General features: G+C 41.1%; 1 protein-coding gene across 1 annotated transcript in view; it reads left to right on the top strand.

Annotated features, from left to right (window-relative positions):
- prkar1b (protein kinase, cAMP-dependent, regulatory, type I, beta) overlaps window positions 1-4,842 on the top strand; it is a 227,987-nt gene extending 223,145 nt beyond the window's left edge. The window contains exons 10-11 of the mRNA XM_048552442.2: window positions 432-513; window positions 3,525-4,842. Coding sequence (XP_048408399.1) covers window positions 432-513; window positions 3,525-3,697 — 255 coding nt within the window. The 3' untranslated portion in view covers window positions 3,698-4,842. The remainder of the gene's footprint in view (window positions 1-431; window positions 514-3,524) is intronic.
- Window positions 4,843-22,007: the final 17,165 nt, after the last annotated feature.

Here is a 22,007-nt window from a genome sequence, read left to right as displayed (position 1 = left end):
TGAAAAATTAGTTTGATGAACCTCTGTTGCACTATCTCTCTGGAAAATATATCCTTCCTTGCTTAAGAAGACTGAAACTTCACACAGCATTCTGGGTGCAATCTCATCGAGATTGTGTGTGCATCTGACACAAGACGTCTTTGCTCTTACATTCAAATGCTCTTGAAATAAAGACCAACATATCGTTAGTCTTCATTGTTGCTTGTTGAATCAAATAACAATGTTTTACATTTTATTCAACATTTTATGACTGAATTGAAAATAAATTGAAATGGATATTCAATTCAAATGTGTATGTAGGGTATTCTTTGGGGATCCAGAACACAAGAAATTAATCTTGCTGAAGCATCCAGTTTTGATAGTTGCTGTCTTTCTATCAAATAAAACAAATGCCCTTGCTTTTCACTTACACATTATCTGTATTTAATTAGGGCACTGCTTCAGTTCTTCAGCGTAGATCAGATAATGAGGAATATGTGGAGGTTGGAAGACTAGGACCTTCAGACTATTTTGGTGAGTTTGGTTTTCACATTTAGTTTCAAAGTAACATTAATGTTGATGCTTTAACCTTTAATAAGCATGTTTTAGCACTCATTGTAATGAAACAGTTTAACTTTTTCTAACACATTTATTAGGGATGAATTCTAACGAACAAATGGTGTGTTGCCTAATGAATCCTGACTGCACTGCTTTTTCCTCTCCTATGTAGTTTTGGATTTTTTGTAATGAGTTTAGAAATAGTTTTTATAAAAGCTCAAAGTAATGCAGAATCAATTACAATGAGTAACATTATCAGGCAAAGGCATATTAGTTTTTTTTTAGTTTTAGCAGGCAAAGTTTTATGCATTTTCACCTGATGGAGGATTGTACAGTTGATGTAACATCTTAATTTGTTAAAAAAACAAAGTTTTACAGAAAATGAGTGCATTTTCTGACATATTTAGAAATTAAAGTCATCGAACATGGAATGATTAAAATGCTTGCTTTAGCGATTAAATTCAAATATATTGTTCTTTTGGCTCCCCATGAAATAATCCAAGTGATTTCCAGTGGTGGATATTGGAAGACTATTGTAAATTCGTAAATATGTTTCTTGAATGAGGTCCAACTATGAAATGCACTACACTCAAATATGTGCCAATAATGAATCTTAGTTCATTACACTTTACACAGAGTTCACGGTAGGTACTCTTGTGTGTTTCATTAATTGTCTTATCAGTAAGCTATTGTATATTAAAATGTAAGCCTGCTAACATAATTTTACTGCTAGAGTGAAATTGGTCTGTTGAAATGGATAGGCTCTCCAGAAAGCTATATAAAAATGTAAATGAACAAAATAATCATTGTTTGTAGGTGTGAGACTAGAAAAGCACAGTAACCCGTATTGGAAGAGCAAGAAAGTCAATGTTTTGGGCTGAAACCCTTCGTCAGGATGTTGGGCCAAAACATTGACTTTCGTGCTCCTCTGCTGTCTGACCTGCTGAGCTTTACCAGCCTGACACCTATAGACTCTGGCTTCCAGCATCTGCAGTCCTTACTGTCGCAAAGTAATTATTGTTGTCATTCTTAAGTCACTTTTTTCAGGATTGTGCTTATTTATTTGAAATTAAATGTTTCAGGCCCATTACTGGTTGATGTCAATCATGTATTTAGAACTATCATGCCGTTCATGGCAAAGAAGAGGGCATTTGGTATACTGAATCCATCCTCATTCTCCATGGAGCAACCCATTTATTGCCTGTTTCTGTTTGATCCCTGGGGCTCTGCATGTTTATATTCTTCATGCATCTAACCAGTTTTCTTTTAAAGAACTTGATAGTTTCCACTTCCATTACCCCTGTGGGCAGTGAATTCAAGATCAGTACGATTCCCTGGTCAAAATAAGTTCTTAATGATTAAAATAGCTTGGGCAAAAACTTGGTCCTATGATATCAGCTTTACTACATGTAAACTAGGCACAATGAGGACTAATTTTAGGAAGCAAAGCATCCAAAAGACCTTTGTGAGGTGTCTGCCCAAAAGTTGAATTTGGTGATTTTTCAGGTGACTGAAATAAGCATTAAAATCCATCTCTTGCATATGCAAGAGGACTGTTTTAGCTTTCTTTTCTGAAATTTAATGATGCAAAGTCATGCCAACTGGATGTGCTTTCCTTGACATTCTTAAGCAATTCACTCTCAAACACTAGTGGCATTGTAAGTAAATAAAACAGAATTTCTGTTTTGGTAAACAGAAGCACTCCCTTACTCTGCAGTACACTATTCAACATCTCACCAGGATCCCCACTTCCTACCAGGTTGTGACTCCTGCCTGAAATATGCTTTACTTAAACATGCAAGTTACCTTTTAGAGAGGTGATGGCTACCAGCAGCTCTTGAGACTGCTCGTTCGGCCCCTTTTATTGGGTAGTTACTGACTTTGGGTTCAGTACTAGGCAGTAACTTATACTACTTCATTTGTATAAAATTATTCATTCGTAGAATTTGCTAATTAACATTTTCTCCTATCAAATTACACTGTGATTCTAGAATACAAGTTTGCTTCAAATAAGTTGCTGATTTGTTTTTGCAAAATAAAGATGTTAATCCCCTCAATGCTATAATGATGGAGATCCTGTTTGAAATTTCAGCAATAAGTAAAGTTCTTTTTAAAAGATATCCATAGCAAAACAAACTGCAATGCATGCCTTTGAATGATGGCTCCTACTTTTTAAAATGCTCTGGATGGCTACAATACAGCAGTTTCCACCAGGAGGTGCTAAGTAGTAATCAGATCCAGGGACCTTGGCTTGCTCCATATTCTGCCCCCAGGGCTGGCTACTGAGGGCAGTTGTGTACCTGTTTTCCTTGATTCGACTATAATATTAGCCAACTTGCAACGAACAGGAAATAAGCATGGAACCTTCCTGGTTTGTCAAACTTACTAAAGGATAACATTTTTAATCTCTTTCAACTTTGCCAACTTTTTTTTCACTCCTGTATGCGTCATAGATTTATGTTTATTTGAAGGTGAGGGCTAAACAATCCATCTGGTGAATTTTTGTCAGAAATCTCTGCTAAGATATTAAAGTATCTTGTAAGCCTTGCAGGCAACTTGATTTCAATGTCACCAAGTAACCATGTGTTTCCAATTCTTAAATGGCCTTTCTTATTATTAGCTATCCTACTGTACAGCCAATTCAATATTAGATAGTCAATCTAAATCGGGAACATAACACTGATTGGACAGTATTATTTGCACTTGGTGGTGGAAGAATCTCTGATCACCCTGTCAAAGTTTAATAAGTAACTTAAAGTAAACATTGCATGAGGAAATCCACTAACACAGATGCAGGTAATATTTGTCACATGAATACAGTCTGACCTAATTTCTTAAATAGTCTTTTAATAATTTCACATCCCTGAACTAGCTGGTCTAATATTATTCACTTTCAGATTTTTTCATTCAAAAACCAGCAGCAAAGGCAGTAAACACAATGTTACAACTGCCCATGTTTTGATTCTCACCATTTTGTCCATGTTTAGGTGAAATTGCCCTTCTGTTGAATCGGCCGCGAGCAGCGACTGTAGTTGCACGTGGTCCACTGAAATGTGTCAAGTTGGATCGTCCACGTTTTGAACGAGTTCTGGGTCCATGCTCTGAAATTCTCAAGAGAAACATCCAACGATACAATAGTTTCATTTCTTTAACTGTTTAAAACTTCTGGATCAGTTGCAGCCTTTGTGTTACATTGTGCAATTAAACTTGATCTGTGATGTTGAGTATTATGTGTGTTTTATGTAAGATTTCAGACTGATTTTAAAAGACTATCAGAAACAAGAGAAAGAGCTCGCAATAGGTAGAGTAAAAGTTCTAAAATTTGCTCCTTTTCTCAGTCAGTGAAATTTAATAATGGATTCCAGTTTACTGCTTAATCTGCTACTTCAGTTCAATGCAACATCGAAGTAAATTTATTTGCAAGTGATCATGCATTTTGATAGTTAAATATCATTTTTTTGTTTATAACATTGTTTTAAACAATTGTTTCTTATGAATTCCACATATTGAATAATTTAAAGTTCTCAACAGTTGAAACTCTTGGATTATCATGTGTTACACTTGATCATACTATCTTGAGAGCCAGTGCTGTGACCATAAGTTTAAAAGATGAATATATCATACTGAACAAGAGGAATTGTGACATAATTGCACTTTCTAGGATAAATACCAAATTAATGGAATATTCTTCAAATTTGTGGGCTTTTATTTATTTTTCTAGATTATTTTCAAGCTTGAGGTCAAGTCTGGTTTATTACTTGAACATGAATTCTTTGTTTTGGTATATTCTGCCAGAAATCTGTCTTGTTAATGAGGAATTGTAAGGTGTGGCAGGCATTTTTATTGTGTGCACTGAAGTATAATCATTAATGTATGAAGTGGGGGGTCCTCGATCATTTCAGTTTACCAGTGCAGTCTGGATGAGTTTATAGTCTGTTGCAGCTGTTCCCAGGGGCTCATAGATCACCCTACCCAATATGTAGAAACAGGTTTTAGAAACTTAGAAGTTTTTGTGTTTAAAAGAAATCCAAAACAATCTTCACAATTAAGGTTTCTACTAATTTGTGTAGTCTTATTTTGCACTATTTTACATATACTTTTTAAAGTTAGCTATCTTATTAAGCTTGTTGTGCTATTTGGAGCTTGTTTAACTATGGTCTGTTTCACAAAAGGAATAAGTAATATTGCTTTTCGTGCTGAATTGCATATCCCAGATATTTTGGAGCATCATTCAGATTTTAAAAATAACACCAGAACCATTATATTTTCTATTATTTTGTGTAATGCCTTTGCTTTCACAATTCCAATAAAAAAAATCTCCAATTTGCATTCGTTTTCCTACTTTGTTAATCCATGAATTGTGACAATATGTGTTTAAACACAAAAGCAATCTCAAAATGCATTTGATGTAGTTATTATATATCCACATGATTCTATGATCACTAGCATATCTAAGTATTTTCAAAAATACGTGGAAGTGTGTATATACACCAAGTTATTTATGGTTGATTCAAACCCATTATTCCCTTTCTGCATTCTGCCAAGGCCATTAATCTATTATTTCTATAATGCCAAAGCCACAGGATCCAAGGAAGATTTTGGATTCTAACAACATCCCGGCTGGAATACTGGAGATGTTGTGCCCGAATTAGCCACATCCCTAGCCAAGTTGTTCTCGTCCAGCCTCAACACTCATCTACCCAGCAATGTGGATAATTACCTTAATATATCCTGTCTGCAAAAAAACAGGACAATTCCAATCTGGCCAGTTTGTGTCCTGTCGCACAGTCTCAATTGTCAGCAAAGAAAGTGTTGTTTCAACAGTACTATCAAATGGCACTTGCTGATGCTCAGTTTCTGTTTGTAAGTACTACTCAACTTCTGATCCTATTACAGGCTTGGTCAAAAAAGTCAAATTCCAGAATGGCATGGGAGTGACCATCCTTCACATTAAGGCAGCGTTCAAACAAGGGTGGTATCAAGGAACCCTTGTAAAGTTGAAGTCTGTGGAATCAAGGGAAAAACTGTCCCCTGGTTGAGTCATACCTAGCACTATAGAAGATGATTGCAGTTGTTGTGAAGGACAATTATCACATTCTACAGTATTGTTCTAGGCTCACATAGTGTCAAAGATTGTGATGTTCTCTGACTAGACACTACACCATACCATTAGCAACTCCTCAGATACTGAGGCAGTGTGTTTTCAAATGTAGCAAAACCTGGACAATATTCCAGCTTCATTTGATGAGTGGCAGGTGATATTTATATAATGCAAATGCCAGGAAATAACATTTCCAATAAATGAGATTGTAATAATATCTTCTTAACCTTTAGCAGCATTACCATCATTAAATTCAGCTTCTGTCAACATCTTCGGATTATCTTTGACCCGAGTTGCGGCACCCTTATAAATGCTTGGCTACAAGTAGATCAGAGGTTTTGAATTTTGTAATATTGTACCTCATGATTCCCCAAAACCTGTCCACTGTCTATACAGGACAAGTCAAAAACCGAATGGAATTCTGTTCACTTATGTTGGATGAGTGCAGCTCCAACAAGAAACTTGGCACTATCCACAGTAAAGCTGCCCACATGTTTGGCTCCAATTTGCTCTCAAAATGTTACTTCTTTCACCACCAGTGCATATTGGCAGCAGTGTGTACTATCTACAAGATTCATTGCAATAAATCACCAAGGCCCCTTCATCAATATCTTCCAAAATGTTACTTCTTTCCCCTAAAAGCACAAGGCCAGCCAACACATGGCAAGGATACACCTAGAAGATCTCCTTCAGGCCATGCAGCTTCCTAATTCAATTGCGTTGCTGTTTGTTTACTGTCACTTGGTCAAAATCCTACTACTCAACCATGATCAGCAACAGGAGTCCCCTCCTCCCACTTCAAGCCCCAGCCCCATCTCCTACCTACTAACCTCATCCCGCCCCCTTGACATATTCATCCTCCGTGGACTGATCTATCTCCTCCCTAACTCCCTGCCTATGCTCATCTTTACTGGCTCCATCCCCATCTCTTTGACCTGTTTGTCTCCTCGCCACCTATCTTCTCCTCTCTCCTCCTCTATCCATCTTCTATCCGCCTCCCCCTTTCTCCCTATTTATTTCAGAACCCCCTTCCCCTCTCCCATTTCTGAAGAAGGGTCTAGGCCCGAAGCGTCAGCCTTCCTGCTCCTCTGATGCTGCTTGGCCTGCTGTGTTCATCCAGCTCTACACCTTGTTATCTCAGATTCTCCAGCATCTGCAGTTCCTACTATCTCCTAAAAATAATGCTTACTTTCTCGTAAATCAATTATCTTTCAGCCTAATACTTGTCTGGATTTCTCTCAGCAAACCCAAAACCTTTATAACAATTGCTTTAATTACCTTTGGGTTGTTGTGGCAAACATTTGACAATTACTTAGTTACTTTTGTGTTGCCATGGCCACCTGTCACACATCAGCTGGCAATGTCATCAGCAATCACTCACCAACAAGAATGATTGTCCCCAGAGGAAATTCACTGTTCATGGGGTTCTGAGAATCCTTACGTGGCTGAGCAGCCTGCACCTAGAGCCACATCTCCAACCACACATTCGGCAGGTATTTCTGTGAAGTTGAATTGGTCCTCTGCTTATGATCACAAGGCATTCCGATCTCTGGTTCTTTTTCTGTACTACCTTGGTATCCTAACGGGTGTTAAGATGCAGAACAGTACAGTACAGCCTTTCAGCCCACCATGACTTTGCTGACCATAATGCTATTCTAAACTAATAACATCTGCATGCACTTGGTCCATATCCCTCTATTCCCTGCCTGTTAATGTGTCTGTCTAAATATATCAAACTTTGCTGATGTATCTGCCTCTACCACCTCCCCTGGCAGCATGTTCTAGGCACCTACTACCCTCTGTAGGGGGAAGAAAAGATTTCCTTGCATTTCTCCTTTAACCTTTCCCCCTCACACTTTTAATCTCTGTCCACTAGTACTTGACACTCACACTCTGGGGGGAAAATTGACTACAATTATCCACTCTATCCACATCTTTCATAATTTTATGCACTTCTACCAGGGCGCCTCTCAGTCTCTAATGCTCTAGTGAAAACGATCCAAGTTTGTCCAACCTGTTTTTATACCAAACACATTCCAACTCAGGCAACATCCTGGTAAAATCTTCTGCACCCTCTCCAAAGCCGCCTCTAGTATTTCTTTTAGTGCAGAGACCAGAACTGCACACACTACTCCAAATGTAGCCTGACAAAAGACTTATACAGCTACAATTTGACTTGCAATGTTTATATTCAGTGCCCTGACTGATGAAGGCAAGCATGCCCTGTGCCTTCTTTGCTACCTAATCCACTTGCCTTGCAAGGGAGTTTTAGACGTGGACCCCAAAATCCCTCTCTACATCAATTTGTCTAAGGCTCCAACCAATTACTGTATACTTACTTCTAGCATTTGACCTCCCAAAATGCGTCACCTCACACTCATTCAGATTAACCCATCTGCTATTCCTCCACTCAACTGTATCCAATCTGTATCTTGCTGCATCTTTTGATATTCTTCTTCGCTATCTAAAAATCCACCAATTTTTGTGTTATCTGCAAACTTACTAATTAGACCACTGAAATTTCCATCCATGTTTTGTATATTTTAAACAGAAGTCTCAACATTGATCCTTGCAGAACACTACTGGCTGCAGACCTGTAGTCAGAAAAAAACTCCTGCAAAACTACCCTTTGTCTTTTATAGCCAAGCCAATTTTGTGTCCAACTTGCCTACTCATCATGGATTCCATGCAATTTGATCTTCTGAACCAGTCTACCATGAGGGACCTTGTCAAATGCTTTAGTAAGTTCCTTGCAGACAACATCTACTGCCTTACCCATATCAATCATCTTCGTCACTTCCCAAAAAATCAATCAAATTTGAGAGACAGGACCTCCCCTGCATAATGCCATGCTAACTAATCTTACTAAGTCCGTTATTCTCTAAATCAAGTAAATTCTGTGGCTAAGTCTTCTCCAATAATTTTCCTAAATTATCCCTGTTACCCTTCTTGAACAAAGGAATTGCATTGGCTATTCTCCAGTATTCCAAGACCTTGTCTGTGGTTAAAAAAGGAATACAAAGATATCTGTCAAGGCCCCAGCACTCTTCTCCCTTGCTTCCTTCAGTATCCTATTTTCGAAGAATTATGTTCCTTCATATAGGAGGTTCCTCTTAAGTTAATTTCTTTTGAGGGTCGGGCAAGCATTGATGCCAATGCTGCTTTTCTTGAGGTAAGCCTTCAGGGAGTCTTTGAAATGCTTTCTTGGTCCTGCTCTCACGTCTGTCTTCCTTGAACCAGACAAAAAAGATTTGCTTGCGCAGTCGGAACTCGGGCATTCTAAGCACATGGCCAGGTCGACAGACTTAGTTTAGGATGATGGTGGCTTCACTGCTGGTGTTGTTGGTCCTTCAAGTACACCCGCGAATGCAGAGATCAATCTCAAACAGTGTTGATGGTGCATCTTCAAGGCCTTGCATTAGCATCTATTCATTGTCCAGGTTTTGGAGCAGAATAAGAGTCAAAAGGCTCATAGTATCATTACAGTCATCATGATCATTGAAGACTTCTTTCCTTTGGCATCCAAAGGTTGCAGTCACGGATTAGATCCAGCTTTGGATCTCTGCATCAATGTGAGCCTTAGATGAGAAGTAGTTTCCTAGGTAGGGGAAACGTTCCACATTTGAGAGGATTTCTTCATTGATCTTAGTTGAGAGAGAGAGACCAGAACTTGCTCCAGGATGGGTTGGTAAAGGACATGAGTTTTTTTGAGTTCGTGGCTGAAACCAATTCTTTGGTTTGCTTCCACAAAGGCATTAAGTGGTGCTTGAAGATTCCCTTCCGAGAGCACAGGGATGACATTATGCCGAGCATTCTGAAATGCCACAAGTGAGGTCAGTGTCATCATCTTCTTTGATTTCAACTGCTTGAGGTTGAAAGGTTTTCCATCCATCTTGACCATACACTAGGAAGCCTATTCTTAAGAAGATGAAGAGTGGTGGCTAGGAAGATGGAGAAGAGGGTCAGGGTAATGACATATCCTTGCTCGATTCCTGTCTTCACCTGAAAGGATTCTTTCATATTACCGTCTTGTACCAATGTTGTATACAAATACTAAATAAGAGCAAGTGTTCTACCACTAACTTCGAACTTTCTGTCTTGGGAAAAGCAACGCAAGTGTCCTCCAACAAAATACTATCCCCCGCTAATGTAAAGAGCTTTGGCGTTGATCTATTTTTAATCTCTTTTTGCAGATACATTATGTAATGTAGAGCTCAAGTCTGTGCACATGTCAACACAACAAACTTTTATCCAGAGATAATGGGAACTGCAGATACTGGAGAATCCGAGATGACAAAGTGTGGAACTGGATGAACACAGCAGGCCAAGCAGCATTTTAGGAGCACAAAAGCTGACGTTTCGGGCCAAGACCCTTCATCAGAAAAGGGGGAGGGGAAAGGGGCGAGATGGATCAAAGATGGATAGAGGAGAAGATAGGTGGAGAGGAGACAGACAAGTTAAAGGGGCGGGGATGGACCCAGTAGAGGTGAATGTAGGTGGGGAGGTAGGGACCAGATAGGTCAGTCCAGGGAGGATGGACTTTTATCCTAACAATTCTTGACCACTGAGAAGAGTTCTTGTATCTTCCTGGCAACAACTGAACCTTATAATGTTGTTTACAGAGGATAGACTGTCAAGTCAAGGTCAAGTCTGGAGATAACAAATGAGATATAAATGAGAATTTCAGTGGCAAGTAAATTGAGAAGGGGTGAAGTCAGACAGGGAAAATAGATGGTTTCTAACACTCGCTCAGTTATGAGGATGGAAGCTCATCTGGAGATCAAATGTGACGCTGAAGTTGTAAACAGCTGTTTTCAAGGAGAGGGATGGAGATTGGTGCAGGGACCAGATACAATGGCCTCAGGTTTGAGCAAAGTGTTAATGGTACTTTTTTTTAATGGGGAAAGGGATGTAGCCTGAATGGAGGTGCTGTAATTGATTTACTTTTGAAAAGAAGCTAATGGAAAAGTTCTGGAAGTATCTCTGGAAATATTAAATGATTTGTTTTCAATCTTAGACTTGATTGTGTACATCTTGCTCAATAGTTGTCTAATAGAAATATTCGCTAAAGCATTTTTGCAAATTACTACAGTGCTTCCAATCAAATGTACTTCGTTACTTTTAAATTACCTTTGCACATCTAAGGTCTTGGAAGCTATAAAATGCAAGTGTGCTGTGTTTGTAAAGTATGTTTTTGAGTTGCTGATCTCTGACAGTTTAAATGATCTGTTTGTATCCATATTATGGGAATGCGCCACATAGAAAAGTTCAATTTGCATTGTTCCCTTGCAATAGAATATATTTTATCATCTTTAAGATTATATATTCTATTTTTCTTTAGCAGTCGAGGCCTATGGATATTTTAAAATTTATTTTGTACGTTACCTTTATGTACAGAATAAAGTTAGTGATAAAAATTAAATGCAAATGTAATGATTTAAGGAAATCATTGTGTTTATAGTAAATATTCTTTAGTTTCATAATTTACAATTGTACTGTGTACTTAGTTACTTGACTTCTTTGAAAAAATAAGTGTGTTTGGCCTTTTTAAGCAATGATGGAGATACTACCGATTCAAGTGAATTTGTGTATGACTTCAGCAAAATTAGAATTTACGAAATCCACTGTTTAAGTAAGAAGCCTGTAATTCAGCACATTTCAGCTTGTTGTTTTTAAGGTCTCCAGCAAACTAAATCCCTTCTTCTTCCCTGCCTGCCCCCAAGGCATACCCAAAAGGAGGTGAGTTCAGCCCTTGGCCTCCCCTATTGTTATGTTGCAATGAGGTCATGGTGACATTTCTTTGTCCCTTTCTTTGAGAGCCATTCAATTTTACTGAGTGAAATGGAGCTGAGTGGAACCTACATTATGATTCTATCGTTGAGAAAAAAAGGTGTATATAAATAAATTCTGAGAAAAGTATTTATATTTTCTTTTCAAAAGCTCTTTTGCTTGATTAATGCGTGGCCTGTAACCTGAGTATGTCAGATGTTCCTTTCTGTCTTCGTCCTCTCATTAACCCCACCTCAATGTAAAGGTAACTGGAGAAAGCACAGAATTATTGCAGTTGATCGAGCTGGTCAGAATGCTATGAAGAGATACCAATGATGTGGCTGATTTATAAAGTTCAAGAGTCACATTTTTCTAACAAAGATATCTGAAAATGACTGGTACAAATCTATTTGCAATTGTTGGGTTTTTAAAGCAGTTTGGACCCAGATTAGATCATCACTCTCCATTGAGACTATTCTCCAGAGGCTGAGAAGTAATAAGATCCTAATTCTATTCTTTTGTATGTAAATGTTCAGTAGGGATCCTGTTGTAATTCAAATACACATAAACGGATTTTGTTCCAGGCTATATTATACAAACCTGAAAGTTTTCAGTGGAAGGAACTTCTTTGCATAATTAACTGTGAAGTTCTGAATAATGACAATAGTATATTTTGTACATGGGATTAGTGTATATTCAATGCTATGGCAACATTGCTGTGATCATGCACAGATAAATAATCTGAGGTCCTTTACTAATACTTTGCATGTGGTCAGAACAGTGATTCAGCTGTCAGAATTCTCTGTTTCTTGGGTATTGGAGCAGACAGTATACTTCTCAAAGCTAACGATTGCAGTTACGTCATATATAGATAAATATCTAGTATTGATGCGACATAGACTATGATACTTTATTATATTACATTTAAATTTGTTAGTCATTGAACAGAAGGTCCATTTAACTGTAAACTTGGTTCATGTTTTGCTTTGCTTCTTTCCTTTTTCTTTTATTACACCACTTCTTTTTACTGTTTCTAATTGCTGTACATGTCAATTTCTGGCACAATGCATTGTGATACAAGAACCAATTTAAGCTTGAGAGATAGTAGGAACCGCACATGCTGGAGAATCTGAGATAACAAGTTGCAGAGCTGGATGAACACAGGAGGTCAAGCAGCATCAGAGGAGCAGGAAAGCTGATGCTTTGGGCCTATCAGAGGAGCAGGAAAGCTGATGTTTCAGGCCTAAACCCTGGGTCTAGGGCCAAAACATCAGCTTTGCTGCTTAGCCTGCTGTGTTCATCCAGCTCTGCACCTTGTTATCCCAATTTATGTTTGAATCATTTATTTCCAAAAGTGTTTGATCATTTTCCAGTTCAGATTTACTAACTGGCAAGTTCAACATGCCAAAAACCTAAACCATTCAAGCTCATCCTTACTATTATGTAGTAAGGCCAGAGAATGGATCAGAATTACATATATGTTCAATTGCCATTATGAAAAACAGGACTCTACATTCAAAACATTACTTTGAAAGAATTTAATTTAGCCAAATCTGGGTAGGTTTTATACCCCAGTATTTAGTCTATCATGTACATTTTACCTATGTACATAAGAAATATAAGATAAAACAAGCCAATTGACACTTCAAACCTGATGTAGCGTTCAGTAAGCTCACTAACCAATGTTATACCGCAGGGATTACGGCTGAGGCTACAATTATTTATAATGTATATTAATGATTTGAATGAGGAATGTGAACATGTTTGAGACAAAAATAGTTTGGTCGGTAAGTGGTGAGAGTGACATGAAGAGTCAGCAAGTGATGTAATCAATAACGGTGTGGAGTTGCAGGAACACGGCAGATCAGGCAGTATCAGAGGAGCAGGAAAGTTGATGTTTCAGCTTGGGTCCCTTCATCAGGACTCATCCAGCATCTGCAGTTCTTGCTATCTTCTGCAGATATAGACAGGTTCGATTAAGAGAAAGGGCAAAAGCTCAGCAGCTGGAATAAATTGCAGGGAAATATGAAATTATGCACTTTGACAGGAAGACTAGAGGAGCTAAATATATAAATGAGAAAGACTGCAGAAAGCTACAAGACAGAGAATTGAGAGACCTTGCTAATGAATCACGAAAAACTAGTCTCCAGTTAGGCAGTGGATGTTTGGCCTTTATGTCAAAGGAACTGGAATATGAAAGTAGGGAAGTTTTACAAAAGCAATACAAGGTACTAGTCAAACCGCAGCTTCAATACTGTGAACAGTTTTGAACTCCTTATCTGATAAAAGATATACTGTCATTGGAGGCATTCCAGAGAATGTTCGCGAGGCTGATACCAGGAATGGGAAAGGAGGGGATTGCTGCCGCTGCTGGGGAGGCTGAGTAGACTGGGCCTTTTGGAATTTAGAAGAATGAGAGATCACCTCATTGAAGCACACAGGATTCTTAGAGGACTGGACAGGGTAGATCAGACAGGTTCTTTCCCCGTTTTGGGAAAATCTAGGACCAGTGGGCATAATCTCAGGATAAGGCATTGTATATTTAAGACACAGATGAGAATAAATTTCTTCTCTGAGGATTGTGAATCTATAGAATTCGTTACCACTGAGAAATGTTGTCACTGGGTAATTAAGAATATTCAAGGTTGAAATTTTTAATCTGTAAGTAAATTGAGAGTTATGGGCAAAGGTAGGAAAGTGGAATTGAGATTGTTAGCTCAGCCAAGATCTTATTGAATGGCAGAGGAGACTCAATGGTCTGAATAGCTTATTTCTGCTCCTATGTCTGATGATCTTATGGTTTAGACCTTTCATTTCAGCTTGATCTTAAATGACAAATCACTTATTCTGACACTGTGACCCTGTTCTCTAGTTCTCCCTTGCCAGCCTAGGTGCAACATCTACCCCGTCAAACTCCTTAGGATTTTTAAATGCTTCTAAACTGTAGTGAATATAGGCATAGTTTATTCAATCTTACCTCACAGGACAATGCCCTCATTCCAGGAACCAGTCCTGTGAATTTTTGTTGTATTCCGCTACATCTTCTGTAGTTAAGGAAACCAAAGCTATATCCAATACTTCACGTGTGGCCTTCAGCTTTAGGTGTTGCTCCAGATATTGTTGGCTTATGTGCGTCAGACTATGCACAGAAGTGAGCACTTTTTGTGTTTTCAATGTTGTTAATGCTTGGTGTGATAATCAGGTAGCACTAACAGAAGACTTTCTTTTTTAAGTAACCTTGGCACTGGTTCTACCATTTTCTCTGTCTGCGACAGAACAGCAGTAAGCCTGATTTACAGCATCTGTAGTTCTTTTGTTTTTATTTGGTATTAAAGTAGGTCTTGTTTTGGACTTTAATTCTCAAATTAAATTATTGAATAGTAATTGAATAGCTTAATGAATAGCAGAATCTTAAACCATCTGTTGCCAAACCAAGGGCAAGAAAATATGTAAGGAAGGAGGAAATGAAATCTGTGGCCTATTGGTTAGTATCTATTTTTGTTCTCAACCAATGCCCACACACACACATTCAAATAAGAATCACTGAAGAAAGACTTAAATTTATATAGCATCTTTCACAACCTCAAGACCTCCCAAAGTGCTCTGCAGTCAATGAAACCAGTTTCTAAATATAGTTGCTGTTGTAGTGTAGCCAATTTATGCATAGCAAGCTCATACAAACAGTACCAAGATAAATGATTGTATCCACTGTTTTGGTGATGTTGTTTGAGGGTTAAATATTCACCAAGTTGCAAAATAATAATTATCACAAACAGAAACAGTGACCAATCATTTGCTTCCATAGCCAAAAGGCCATCGAGTCTAATTATAGTACAGTACCACCATTGCTACGCTGTAGCTAAGATGAGGTGTGGCAGATGAATAGAAATGCAGGAACAGGTAACAAACCTGTAGAACATGAAACTATTTCCGACAAAAAAAACAAAAAGGATTTGGGAGTGATTACTGATCATACCCTGAAAGCATTCGGTGAGTGTGAAACACTTATCAGATATAAATCAGCACTTGAATGCTCCTGGAGGGCACTGGATTACAAGTCAGAACAAATTATATTGACAATGTCCAGGTCAATGGTGAATATCTGGGATATAATGCATAGTTTTGGCCATCTAGATACATTTGAAAGAATTGAAAAAATACAGAGATGGGTGAGTCTAGGCCTTTGGGACTAAGCTGTGATGAAAATCTAAAGCAACTAAACTTATTTCTTTTGAATAGACTCAAGTGGATTTATAATACAGGCCCGACAATGATTGAATGTATACACAGGGTGCAAGTAAACAAGCTGCTTAAATGGGCAATAACAAGATTAATGGACACCATTTGTATGGTACAAGGATGATGCTTATTCACGGGAACAACTTGTTGTGAATTTTTTTAACACAGGCAACTTGTTACCCTGCGGTTTTGAATACATTATAAAACCCTACAAGCCCTCAAGCAAGCTCGTAAATTTGGAATCCCTTCCCCATGGGTTAGGTGATATAGGGGACTGACTCTGAGAAATTACAGTTGATTTCTAGTTAGTATCTCTCAAATGAAATTGGATTGATGAGGGATTTTGGATGTTTGTTGTGTTGTTTAATTGTTGCTAGGGAGATTACAGAAGAAAGTTTGTGTTAGTTGAAATAAGGAATCTGGAGATTGATGGTAGAAAGGCTGTTGCAATGATCATAAATGAACAATATGGTACCTGAGTTATTCTTATTTGCTGTATATAGACTGTTAATTTGAAGCTGTCAAACAACAATTGGAGGATAATAAAATGTGAGGCTGGATGAACACAGCAGGCCAAGCAGCATCTCAGGAGCACAAAAGCTGACGTTTCAGGCCTAGACCCTTCATCAGAGAGGGGGATGGGGTGAGGGTTCTGGAATAAGTAGGGAGAGAGGGGGAGGCGGACCGAAGATGGAGAGAAAAGAAGATAGGTGGAGAGAGTATAGGTGGGGAGGTAGGGAGGGGATAGGTCAGTCCAGGGAAGACGGACAGGTCTGAGGTCTGGGATGAGGTTAGTAGGTAGATGGGGGTGCGGCTTGGGGTGGGAGGAAGGGATGGGTGGGAGGAAGAACCGGTTAGGGAGGCAGAGACAGGTTTGACTGGTTTTGGGATGCAGTGGGTGGAGGGGAAGAGCTGGGCTGGTTGTGTGGTGCAGTGGGGGGAGGGGACGAACTGGGCTGGATTAGGGATGCAGTTGGGGAATGGGAGATTTTGAAACTGGTGAAGTCCACATTGATACCATTAGGCTGCAGGATTCCCAGGCGGAATATGTGTTGCTGTTCCTGCAACCTTCGGGTGGCATCATTGTGGCACTGCAGGAGGCCCATGATGGACATGTCATCTAAAGAATGGGAGGGGGAGTGGAAATGGTTTGCGACTGGGAGGTGCAGTTGTTTGTTGCGAACTGAGCGGAGGTGTTCTGCAAAGCGGTCTCCAAGCCTCCGCTTGGTTTCCCCAATGTACAGGAAGCCACACCGGGTACAGTGGATGCAGTAAACCACATTGGCAGATGTGCAGGTGAACCTCTGCTTAATGTGGAAAGTCATCTTGGGGCCTGGGATAGGGGTGAGGGAGGAGGTGTGGGGGCAAGTGTAGCATTTCCTGCGGTTGCAGGGGAAGATGCTGGGTGTGGTGGGGTTGGAGGGCAGTGTGGAGCGAACAAGGGAGTCACGGAGAGAGTGGTCTCTCCGGAAAGCAGACAGGGGTGGGGATGGAAAAATGTCTTGGGTGGTGGGGTCGGATTGTAGATGGCGGAAGTGTCGGAGGATGATGCGTTGTATCCGGAAGTTGGTGGGGTGGTGTGTGACAATGAGGGGGATCCTCTTGGGGCGGTCTTGGCGGGGGCGGGGTGTGAGGGATGTGTTGCGGGATTTGCGGGAAGTGTGCCAACACCACTCCAACACCATTCATGACCTCATCACCTCAGGGGACCTCCCACCCACAGCCTCCAACCTCATTGTTCCCCAACCCCGTACGGCCCGTTTCTATCTCCTTCCCAAAATCCACAAACCTGCCTGCCCTGGTCGACCCATCGTCTCAGCCTGCTCCTGCCCCACCGAACTCATCTCCACCTATCTGGACTCCATTTTCCCCCCTTTGGTCCAGGAACTCCCCACCTACGTCCGTGACACCACCCACGCCCTCCACCTCCTCCAGGACTTCCAATTCCCTGGCCCCCAACACCTCATTTTCACCATGGACATCCAGTCCCTATACACCTGCATTCCGCATGCAGATGGCCTCAAGGCCCTCCGCTTCTTCCTGTCCCGCAGGCCAGACCAGTCCCCCTCCACCGACACCCTCATCCGCCTAGCTGAACTCATCCTCACCCTCAACAACTTCTCTTTTGACTCCTCCCACTTCCTACAGACTAAGGGGGTGGCCATGGGCACCCGCATGGGCCCCAGCTATGCCTGCCTCTTTGTAGGTTACGTGGAACAGTCCCTCTTCCGCACCTACACAGACTCCAAACCCCACCTCTTCCTCCGGTACATTGATGACTGTATCGGCGCCGCCTCTTGCTCCCCAGAGGAGCTCGAACATTTCATCCACTTCACCAACACCTTCCACCCCAACCTTCAGTTCACCTGGGCCATCTCCAGCACATTCCTCACCTTCCTGGACCTCTCAGTCTCCATCTCAGGCAACCAGCTTGTAACTGATGTCCATTTCAAGCCCACCGACTCCCACAGCTACCTAGAATACACCTCCTCCCACCCACCCTCCTGCAAAAATTCCATCCCCTATTCCCAATTCCTCCGCCTCCGCCGCATCTGCTCCCACGATAAGACATTCCACTCCCGCACATCCTAGATGTCCAAGTTCTTCAAGGACCGCAACTTTCCCCCCACAGTGATTGAGAACGCCCTTGAACGCGTCTCCCGTATTTCCCACACACATCCCTCACACCCCGCCCCCGCCACGACCGCCCCAAGAGGATCCCCCTCATTGTCACACACCGCCCCACCAACCTCCGGATACAACGCATCATCCTCCGACACTTCCGCCATCTACAATCCGACCCCACCACCCAAGACATTTTTCCATCCCCACCCCTGTCTGCTTTCCGGAGAGACCACTCTCTCCGTGACTCCCTTGTTCGCTCCACACTGCCCTCCAACCCCAGCACACCCGGCACCTTCCCCTGCAACTGCAGGAAATGCTACACTTGCCCCCACACCTCCTCCCTCACCCCTATCCCAGGCCCCAAGATGACTTTCCACATTAAGCAGAGGTTCACCTGCACATCTGCCAATGTGGTATACTGCATCCACTGTACCCGGTGTGGCTTCCTGTACATTGGGGAAACCAAGCGGAGGCTTTGCAGAACACCTCCGCTCAGTTCGCAACAAACAACTGCACCTCCCAGTCGCAAACCATTTCCACTCCCCCTCCCATTCTTTAGATGACCTGTCCATCATGGGCCTCCTGCAGTGCCACAATGATGCCACCCGAAGGTTGCAGGAACAGCAACTCATATTCCGCCTGGGAACCCTGCAGCCTAATGGTATCAATGTGGACTTCACCAGTTTCAAAATCTCCCCTTCCCCAACTGCATCCCTAAACCAGCCCAGTTCGTCCCCTCCCCCCACTGCACCACACAACCAGCCCAGCTCTTCCCCTCCACCCACTGCATCCCAAAACCAGTCAAACCTGTCTCTGCCTCCCTAACCTGTTCTTCCTCCCACCCATCCCTTCCTCCCACCCCAAGCCGCACCCCCATCTACCTACTAACCTCATCCCAGACCTCAGACCTGTCCGTCTTCCCTGGACTGACCTATCCCCTCCCTACCTCTCCACTTATACTCTCTCCACCTATCTTCTTTTCTCTCCATCTTCGGTCCGCCTCCCCCTCTCTCCCTATTTATTCCAGAACCCTCACCCCATCCCCCTCTCTGATGAAGGGTCTAGGCCCGAAACGTCAGCTTTTGTGCTCCTGAGATGCTGCTTGGCCTGCAGTGTTCATCCAGCCTCACGTTTTATTATCCTGGAATTCTCCAGCATCTGCAGTTCCCATTATCTCTCAAGCAACAATTGGAAGCAGGGTCTCAGACTGATGTTTTCATCTTCCCCCTAAGGTTGATTATCAGACTCCAAATTCAGCTTCTTAACTGATCAATTGTCTTGACACAAAACAGAAAAAGAATCTTGCTCAATACCACTTCTTGCAAGTGTGTTTACACGGTGAGGTATCAGAGAAATGAAATAAACTGCATTAGTACTAAATGATCGACCAAACTGATGTAACTAAAGCACACTTTCTCCCATCTCCCTTCTATAATGAGCTAAAAATGATGGACCAAATAGATCTGAAACCAGGAAGCCATTAGAGGGGCTGGGTGGAGAGAAAGGTGAAGAATAGATTCAGTTAGCGTGCCATGACAATCTAGAATGCACTGTTTTTTTTCAGGGAGATGGAGTAAGCTCAATATGTGATTAAAAAGAGAAAATTAGCAGGGCTATGGCGAATGAACAGAAGAGTGGAACTTCCAAAGACTCACCAAAGACACAATGTGCTGAATGGTTAGCTCCTTTGCAGTGTGAGTCTACATATGGAACAATTGCAGTATTCTAGTAAAAGATCAGTGACTGGAAATTTCAGTCTGCTTTAGAGATCTCTCCACAGTCGTCATTTGATATGCTGAATCTTTCCATCACCTGGTGTTTTTATTTCCAATTTCCAGCATCTGCAATATTTGTATTTGATCAAAATATGTGGGTTGTCTTCCACTCGTCATACCCTTCAGTCTTGCAATTAAAGAGCTCTCCAGACTGATCACTGAAAGGAGAAATATTCTCCTGATTGTTCTCCACCTATAACTTTAAATTTGACATAATGATCCGAATTGTTGGTATATAATCAGTCCCAATGATTTCTCAAAAAACAGTTTACCAACTTAACTTAAAACTATTACACTTTATAATGAAGTAAACAAATCCAGTGGCCTGAAGCGTCTTACCCCGCACTCAAACATCTATTCTGTTCCTTTCTCCACAAATGCTTCCAGACCAACTGAATTTATCCAGCAATTTATGTTTAATTCAGTGTTCAGCTCTACTAACCTAACTGAAAGTGCAGAGGCATTTTGCCTTAATACATTAGGACAATAAAAATTAACAAAAGGGTCAGGCTGTTCGGCCCCTTGAGCTTGCTTTACTATTCAATGAAGCATGGCTGGTGCAGCATTCCTGAGGCCCACTTTCCTGCACTTTCCCCAACCCTTGATTCCTGTAGTGATCAATCATCTATCTATCTCAGCCTTAATTTTGCATTAAATACTCTATTCCCTCAATTCTCGGTGGCAATGGGCCCAAAGACTCAACCCTCTGAGAAATAAAACATTTCACCTCAGCTCAATGTTAAATTGGTGTCCCTTTATTCTGAGATTATGCTTACTGATTCTGAATTCGTCCATGAGGGAAAATACCCTCTCAGCATTTATTTTTCAAGCCCCTTAAAAATCCTAGGTTTCAATGAGACCACCTCTCGTTCTTCTAAACTGCATTGAACGGAGTCCCAATCTGTTTGCTCATAAAACAATCCCTCCACACCACAGATCATTCCAGTGAACCTTCTCTGAACTGCCTCCAATGAAATAATATATTTTCTTAAAAAGGGAACCACAACTGCTCACAGTCCTCTAGATGTGGTCACACTATCAGCTTCTATGGTTACAGTAAGACTTTCATACTCTTATATTCCAACACCATTGAAATAAGGGCCAACAATGCATTAGCCTTCCTGATTACACCTGTGTGACAACTTTCCACGTTTCGTGCACAAGTACCCCATGTTCCTCTGTGTTGCAGCTTTCTGCGGCTTTTCTCTATTTAAGTAATACTCTGTTCTTTTGTTCTCCCTTCTAAAATGAACAACTTAGCATTTTTCCACATTATACTCCATTTGCCAACTTTTTGCCCACTTACTTAACCTAACAATATGTCTCTCTTACAACCTGTCTTTCCATGTATTTTTTGTCATCTGTAAATTTGGCTACACTATAAACACTTCATATTGCCAAATCATTAATATATATTGTAAATAGTTGTGGTTCCAGCAGTGATCCCTGTGGAACCCCTCTGACAATGGGTCACCAACATGGAAAAGAACCCCTTATCCTGACTTACTTACTGCTGCCCATGAACCAATTCTCTATCTATGCCAATGAGATACCTAGAATCTCTACAGTGTGGAGGCAGGCCATTCAGCCTATCAAGACCATACCAACCCTCTAAAGAACATCCCGCCCACTACCGTATGCCTGTAAACCTTCATTTCCCATGGCTAATCCACCTAGCCTGCACATCTCTGGACATTATGGGTAATTTAGCATGGCCAATCCACCTAAACTATGCATCTCGGTCTGTGGGAGGAAACCCATGCAGCAACAGGGAGAATGTGAAAATCCCACAAATAAGTGTCACCCCAGGGTAGAACTGAACCTTTATCCCTGGCTCTATGAGGCAGCAGTGCTGATCACTAACCTACTGTGCCACTCTTAATCTTAACCTTGTGGTTTAATCTTTTTTGTGAGGTATAGTGTCAAATACCTTCTGGAAGTTCAAATACAACACACCTACC

This window comes from Stegostoma tigrinum, chromosome 23, assembly GCF_030684315.1.
Source record: "Stegostoma tigrinum isolate sSteTig4 chromosome 23, sSteTig4.hap1, whole genome shotgun sequence".
NCBI classification, from domain to species: domain Eukaryota; kingdom Metazoa; phylum Chordata; class Chondrichthyes; order Orectolobiformes; family Stegostomatidae; genus Stegostoma; species Stegostoma tigrinum.
The sequence above is the reverse complement of the archived record's forward strand: the minus strand, read 5'-3'. Positions and strand labels throughout refer to the sequence as shown.